Source organism: Parasteatoda tepidariorum, chromosome 5 (genome assembly GCF_043381705.1).
Source record: "Parasteatoda tepidariorum isolate YZ-2023 chromosome 5, CAS_Ptep_4.0, whole genome shotgun sequence".
Classification (NCBI taxonomy): domain Eukaryota; kingdom Metazoa; phylum Arthropoda; class Arachnida; order Araneae; family Theridiidae; genus Parasteatoda; species Parasteatoda tepidariorum.
In genome coordinates this window covers 36,463,206-36,471,524 of record NC_092208.1, presented here as the reverse complement: position 1 = coordinate 36,471,524, position 8,319 = coordinate 36,463,206, and the positions used below count along the sequence as shown (strand labels likewise).

At 32.7% G+C, this 8,319-nt stretch overlaps 1 protein-coding gene across 1 annotated transcript; it reads right to left on the bottom strand.

Annotated features, from left to right (window-relative positions):
• Window positions 1-2,322: 2,322 nt before the first annotated feature.
• Window positions 2,323-7,080, bottom strand: LOC107446828 (toxin CSTX-20). The gene is made up of 4 exons (XM_016061631.3): window positions 6,924-7,080; window positions 5,516-5,627; window positions 3,425-3,543; window positions 2,323-2,468 (listed from the first exon to the last, which is right to left on the bottom strand). The coding sequence occupies exons 1-4, from the start codon at window positions 6,972-6,974 to the stop codon at window positions 2,418-2,420; spliced, it is 333 nt and encodes a 110-aa protein (XP_015917117.2). The 5' UTR covers window positions 6,975-7,080; the 3' UTR covers window positions 2,323-2,417.
• Between the last annotated feature and the right edge of the window lie 1,239 nt (window positions 7,081-8,319).

Genomic DNA, 8,319 nt, shown 5'->3' with positions numbered 1-8,319 from the left:
ATATTCTAAACGTTTAAATTACACAAAAAAACGAACTTTTTTATGTCCATATCCTACTTACAAGACAATAGTTCATCAATTAAGTAGTATATATATAATTTCGGAGGGAGTTTTATCCCCCTAACCTTCCCCAAAATAACGCCACTGACCATGGGCATGGTCAAATACAATTGCCTCTTCCTGCCACTCAGTCACATCCTTACACTTACCCGTATTTACCCACAATTTCCGCTTAAAACAAAAATACCTTACTGATGGCTACTTGCCTTTCATCACGTTGAGGCAGTACGCACGCAGTTGATCACGTACCCTTACCATTGCTTCATCTAAGGAAACCTAACGATTGTTCGGTGCTTGCTCACTAGGGTGACTGATTTTTTTTTGTCCGTTGATCTTAGTATGGCCCTCATATTTTTTGCTTGTTCGTATATTTTAGTGATTTTGAATATTTTATTCGGGAAATTCACTGTGTGCAATTTTTTATTAGTGTAGCAGTATCATATTCAAAACTTGCCATTCAATAACAACTACACTCAAATCCATATTTGGCGAGAAATGCAGTGTCTTGCTGGTGGCGTCTCAAGGAAAGCAATTTTTCATCGATAATAACATGCACATTTCTTATAAATTTCAATGCCATTTTCAACGATTTATCTATCTACGATATCTATACGAACAACGATATATGTTCGCCTAATAAGTGAGAATCGTCTTATGGATATCTGCCTGGTGTCACTGGAAGTAGCCACTATGATCCGTGGGGTTGCCTCATGGACGTCTGTCACATAGTCTCTCAAAATCCTGAGAAGATTCAATGGAAGCTGTCTGCTTGTAGACGTAATGACATGCGCAATTTGAATCGTCCATATTGATTATATTAGTCTTAACTGATCTAATTATAATTTTTTAAATGTAAAAATTAGTTTTTTATTTAGACGAAAAAAAGCATCCAAGTCTACGCTAATTACTGGCGTGTGGGCATTTCAACAGGATTTCAGCTTTCTTTCCCATTTACAATTACGCATTAATTTTTTCAAGTAATTGATATATGATCTAAATAACAAAAATTAAAAAAAATTAAATTCGTATTAATTACAATATTACAAATTCATGAAAGATTTGGTATGTATGGTAGTAAATGTTTGGCTTCCTCAAGTAAAAATATTCTAATTTAAATCGCCCACGACCATGCTAAATAATCTGCGATGATAATTTAAATAAGAAAATTCGGTACAAAATTAAGTTTTCCCTCTGTCTCGGAATAAACACAATTATTTTTTTACGGATTTCAAACCCTTAATAACCCGCCTCTAAAAATTTCAGTTATAAGTTCAATATAGTCAGGTTTGTATTAGATACTTGTGGCTGGGTGGCTCAGTTGGTTTGTCATCGGCGTTCTGAGCCCAAGTTTGCGGGTTCGATCCCCGGCCCAGACACCGGATTTTCGGGATGCGGAAAATCCTCAGCGGCCATGTCGTATGATTATGCGGCATGTAAAAGATCCCTGGAGTGCCTTCTTGGCTCTTGGCATTTCCGGCAAAATTAAAATTCCTATAGCACTTCATCATCCAAATAGAGTCTCGGTGCTGCCATCTAGTGAGGCAGAAACTAGACGTCCAAATTAACATGGTCAACGGTATCTCACCCATTGTGGTGGTCCTGAAAGAGTGGATACCACTTCTGGAGAACGCATTAGGTCTGCTCATCGGGAAGACTGATTGTGCAGCTCATAGGAAATAAAAAAAAAGTATTGCATACTTTGCTACTTAAAGTGTATCAAAAATTCGAACTATTATATTAAAAAATATTAATAACTAATATAATATTAATAAATAAAAAATTAAAAATAATATTAATAAATAATGTTAATAAAAAATAATAAATATAATATTGATATTAATATCTGCATAAATAAGCAGTTTTCACTTTGTTCACACCCAAAAATAAATAAGAAATTGAATTCTTTTTAAAGGAAATTGCTGAACTGTTTTGTTTATTTCCTGTTTTGTGAATGAAATTTACAAGTGTAATTAACATATGATGACTAACAAGCGGTCATCTTCACTTATTCAAAAAAGTTGTTAGCTCCACTCTCATGTTTGCACTAAGTTATCTTAATTTTAAAATCAATACACTCCAGTTTCTTCTTTTTTATCTATTGCTTAATACAGTGATATCACAAATCGGACAAGATATAAAAGCACTATATTCAATCACTTTTAGTCTCAGTATTTCAAAATAAACAGGCGGAGTTACATAATTTTCGATGATTTGTTTTTAAAGTTTTTAGATGTAAACTGAGTAGTAAATAAAAGAATACCATTTTTTAAAAAAAAGTTTATTAATGTTTTTATTGTTGCTTTAACATTTAACACTCATTGTTATGCTGATACGCTGATTTAGAGCAAAGACGTTTTTCATTCATCTGCTTTCTTTGCGTTGCACTTAGAGTTACGGATAACTTTCACCTGAAAAGGAAATATGGATTATTTCAGTTATAATAAAAGCTGAGTGCAACAAAACTAATGGTCACTTTTATAAAGAATGTTTGAATTTGCCGAATCAAGCAACTTTTGTCATGCAATTTAAGGTCGGAGAACAAATGTTAAACAATTAGAGTGCGTCTACTTGGCGAAACCATCCAGTTTGGTTGCTAATGTTGGACTAAAACTACACTAATAGATACTTGACGAAAATCGGGGATTCATGTTTAATGATGATCCGAAGACAACAGTGGCGCATGCGTACTGTATTCAATTTAGATAGGAGAGCAGAGGTTGAAAACAACCACCCGGTCTTTACCCCACGCTATGTAAGAAACCAAACAAAGTCGTTTTTTATTTGCTTTCTATGTTCATTCCATTGAAGAGCTTAGTGAATGAAGGTTTTAAGTGCCAAATAATTTTGTAAAAGGATGTAAATTAGGAATGAATATTAGAAAAAAAAAGTAAATTATGTTTAAAAGTTTGACAATAAGAACCAGATATTATGCTTTGTCTTCAGTTATTGCACACAAGCTTTAAAATGTCGATATCTATAATCCCTAACTTAGACAGTTTCCGTCCTAGCTTTCGCTTTCTTGGTGTTCTGCTAAGAGGCAAGCTTCCTAGGTAATTTGTTGATTTTTTTTTTTCAAATTAAATATCCTTGGAACTTTCTTCGACTCTGAAATCAATCAAATAATTTCATCCACTAAATTCTCCAAAATCAACCAATCGTTCTTCCCTCGAAGACTCTAAATTTTTTTCTCAAAAATATCCATTAAAGCTTTCTTCGACTAAGCTATATTTCTCATTTATACCAAATTAAGAACTAATCGGTCCAAGAGATTGATGCTGTTATTTTCTGTATCAAAAATCATTAGTTATTAATTAATATTTAATGATCTGGTTTTTCATCAAAATAAAAGAAAGAAACTCCATACCCCATCTTTTTCGTATTCTTCTTCGGGTACGCAGTCTAACCCTTCAACGCAAGGACACATAAATCGATAGACACCCTCATCGTCATGGTGAGTGTGCTCTTTTGTAAAGCAGAAATCCCCTAAAATATTAAATGTGTTACATATTTAAATACAGATAAAGAGGAAACAACATGAGAATCTATGCAATGTACAAACTATGCAATTTTAAATATAAAAAAAAACGAACAGAATTGAACAGAATTGATGAATTAATTCTTAAATAATGAAAACCTTTTTAAAATACACTGGTGAAATAAATTAAGAGAAGTTGCATATTTTATCGAATATCATGAAAAGAACTAAACTGATTGTAAAACCATTGCTTCTAAACTAAAATGCGAATCTTGTACATCAAATACGCAAGCGTACACGTGCGTGCAGGTTGAGCAAGTAGAGAAACAGGCTTTATAAGATGCATTTCATCCGCTAGTACACCTTAGTGAATTTCTTGGTATTATTTTGAAGCAATAGGTTACATTCAACATTGTAACAGTAAAAATGAATAACCTCCAACGTTTAGATGATGGAATGAGTTGGCAAATTGTGGGGAGGCTAGAAGCAGGCCAATCTCAGGTTCAGATTTCTAAAGAATTCATTTTCATGCCCAGCATCGTGTGTAACTTATAGAAACTGTTCCTGGATACCGGATCCATCGAGAGAAAGCATGGACAAGGTCGTCCAAGAGCCACGACGGGCAGGGAAGATCGCCATTTGTCCATTAAAGCGGGGCGTAACAGAGAGGCTACAACTTCTCAGCTCTCTCGTGACTTGTATGCAGCCACAGGAACCCGTGTATCAAGGGTGACTGTTTCCAAACTACTTCGTGAGAGAGGGTTGTTTGGAAGAAGACCTACTGTTTGCGTTCCGCTCATTTTTATGAACAGAATAGTCCATGAAGCATGGTGCAGAGAGCATAGAGATTGGAGTATGGATTAATGGGCGACCGTTTTCTTCACTGATGAGCCCCGGTTCAGCCTAAGCACCGATTCTCGACGTATTTTCATATGTAGAGAACCAGGGACCCGCTACCTACCCTCCACCAATGTCCGCGAAATCGACCATTATGGAGCAGCACGTTTAATGGTCTGGGCAGGCATCATGTTAGATGGTCGCACACCTCTCCTTGTCTTTGAAAGAGGCTCTGTAACTGGTGTGAGATGTAAGGATGAGGTTTTGGAGCTCTATGTCCGCTTTTTCAGGGATGCATTTTGCCCTTAAGCTCATTTTAATGGACGATAACGTGAGGCCACATAGAGCTCTTCAGGTCAACGAATTTCTAGAGAGTGAGGATATCTGAAGGATGGATTGGCCAGCCAAATCTCCAGACTTCAACCCTATAGAGCACGTCTGGGATGCTTTGAAGAGGGCAACTGCAATCCGCTACCACCTCCGAAAACCATCCAGAGAATGAAAATACCGTTGCTGAACGAGTCTGACCAATTGCCACAGGAAATGATAAACTGCCTTATTTCAAGCATGAAATCATGCTGCAAGGCCTGTATATATGTAAGAAGGGACCCTACCTCCTATTAACCCATTTTTATTTGTTTATTCTGCAACCGCTGTTTCAAACCTTCCGACTCCAACTGGTGCTACGCGCGATCATGCTCGTGTATTACAATTGTTGAATGGTTATTTGTTTTGTATTATATCAATGTATGTACATATCCAATTTCATTAAAATTGGTCCAGTAGTTCTTATTATCCAGTAGTTCTTAGTTCTTAGTAGCTCTTAGTAGTCATAGTATTATTACTCAAGAGCAAAACAACCTAAACGATCTTGTTTAAATTTCGGATTCTGTCAATTTCTCTTACTAACGAGTAATCTTAATAGCTGGAGAGAATAAACAAAATATTGAAACGCATCAGAATATTTTTGCACGGCACGCAATTATAAAACTAGTTATTCCAAACATAATGTCATAGGATTGCTTATTAATTGCTTTAAAAAAAATAATTGCCGTTTTAACATAATTTCAAATTCAAACTGTGTAATTTCAAATGAGTTCCGTTTTGATTTTCTTTCTATTATCTTGATATAGATATGCTTACCTTCCTGTCTTATTTTCCGACATCTGTTCGTAGTAAAGGCACTGAGATTGACACAGCATTCATCTTCGTCACAATCAGACGATGTGCTGCAGTTTTTGCCTAATTCAGCAACCTACAAGTTAAATAGGTTTCATATAAAAAAAAATATATGTTTTAAAACATTGTGATCCCTACAGTCATACAGAGAAAAACTTAAAATGGATTGGGATTGCTATTTTTAGTGTGAAAAACAGGGATGCTTAGGCAGAGGTGAAGATAAGCGTATAGTTCGTTCACCAGGAGTTGGCACTTGGCTTGGCTCAGCCTTCATCACGTGGTAACCAACGTTACTTTTTCGCTATTTTTGGGAGAAGGATGTGAACAATCCTGAACAGGGTTGCTTTTTGTCGATCGTATGACAAAAATATTTATTTCTCAATATTTATGTGCATTTTTTAACATTAAATATTTCATAAATTTGATTATATTTCTCTTTTTTGAGTGAATAGTTTATCCTTTTTGAGACATTTTGCTGCAATATATTTAATTTATATTTAAAACCTACAGTTTCGAAACAATCACATTTCATCGAATTATTCCAATAAATATGGTTATACTTTTTGAGATATATTTGCAAAGTTACACATTTCTTAGGTATATCTGAATGAGTTCAACACAAGTTTTTTTTATAAAAATAACTTTAATTAAAATTTTAGTTTTATTTTTGATAAGCAGAGTTCCTGAACGTTATAAATATAAAATAAATGCTGTACAATGAGAAAAATATTTTTCTTAAAATAAGGTCAAATTTCAATATAAATGTCACGTTCTTAATGTCCCACCACAATCTCTAAACAAAATTGTGATGCATACATATCAAAATTATTTTTTTCCCTAGATCAGTATTACGATTACTTGTGTTTCGAGCTAAAATCTTTTAAAAAGTATTAACTATACAATGTAATAGGTCTAAATATATTTTTCAGTATTGATTTTTCACACAAAAACTCTAAACATTCTTACTTAAAGCATGATAAAAATAATAAATTCAGAATTAGACCTGAGCTTTTAGTTCAAAACATAGCTATCAGTTTATAAAATCTACATACGAATTTTCTAAGAATTCTATATTAAACTTTTTTTTTGTAGTTTGCGTTAACATAAAAAGATTGTCTTAAAATCAAAAATTTTTTTTTTTTTTTTGAAAATGCATTTAAAGTATGTAATTGGTATTCTGCTTCGTTTGTAAGCAAGCAAAGAAAAAAGAAAAAAAACAGCTGCAACTTCGATTCTAATGATCGAAGAACATAAGTTTAAGAAGATTCAGAAAGCTAAGAATTTTTTTTTTATTTTTAAAAATCGAAATTGCTGATTTTCACCTAGTCAGATACTTTAAATAAAATAATTCAGAAACAACATAGTCACTTACTGCTATACAAACAAGTCCCAAAAAAAGAATAAACGTAGATAGATGCTTCATGATCAATCTCTGATTTCTGTCAAATAAAAATCAAAAGTTCGATTTAAATTCTTATATATGCCTCGTGAGAAGCTTACTTAATGCTGCGTGCCACAGCTGTTCCCAATCGCATCCTGATAGGAAATAATCTATGCAAGAGATTTGCTTTAGTCCTAATTTATTTTCATCAAAGCACGTTTATTATCAATTATTAAAATGTAACACATGAAGATATTCTAAATATTTCTTTTATTGTGTTTTATTCATAGGAAAGTTGCTTTAAAGAACATTGTAAAAAAATTTTGGTGTGTAGTTAAAACCATTTTTTTGGTATTGAGGTAAACTAAAATTTTCTACAGTGCTTGTAGTACCTTTTTTTTTTACTTACTTTTTCACTGTTATAGCGTTATTTATTCATCCATTCATTTTTTGCTGTTTGGAAACTGACAACGCATATTTTAATACGCATTAGAATTATTTAATGACTTCATTTCTAAAGCATTCAGTTTAAGAAACAAGCTCATTTTTATTAATTCTTTCAAACACTTGTTATTTTGTATATTTTATATAATTTATTTCACGATAATTACAGTTCTGTACTAAAAAATGCATTTAGTTTATCTCAACACCAAATATGGGGTCAGCTATACACCAAAGGTTTTTACAGTGAACTAAAAGAATAAAAATAAAATAGCTACTTGAAGTCCATCAATGGTAACGCAGCAATTTTCTACAATATTTTGTACATTAAAATTAAAGGACACGAATAAATAGGAAAAATGTTTTAAATATTTCCTTAAAGTGACCACTACCATACCTATTTTTATGTTCTTGTCATTTTAGTAGTAACTGACCAAATTTGTATTGATTTAGTTTCATTAAATCCCAAGTATCCGCACATAGCAACAACATAACATAGTTCCTCAAAATTTTAGGTTCATCTCAAAAAGTCGAAATTTTATAAACTTTATGAACGTTATGACAAAACATAGAGTAAAACTGAATGCGTGAATGATTCCAAGAAAAAAAAATATTTTTACAGCTGTTCATTATTCCCCAACCAGTAATTCACGAAAATTATATAAGAAGTTCCAAATTTTTTTATAACGTATATTCAATATCGCGAAACAATATTGTTCGATATTGTAAAAACGTTTTGGAACGTCGATCGATATCTCTCAGCATTTCGGATATCTCTAAATTTATATTTTAAATTTATTTTTTGGAATTATAACAATTTGACGTCATGTTTTGTCTTTTGAATGATTAATTTTGATTTAAGAACACAATAAAGTTTAAAATGAAAAGTTTTACAAACAGACTTTTAATGTGAAATCGACCGAAATCGTACAATATCGTACACACA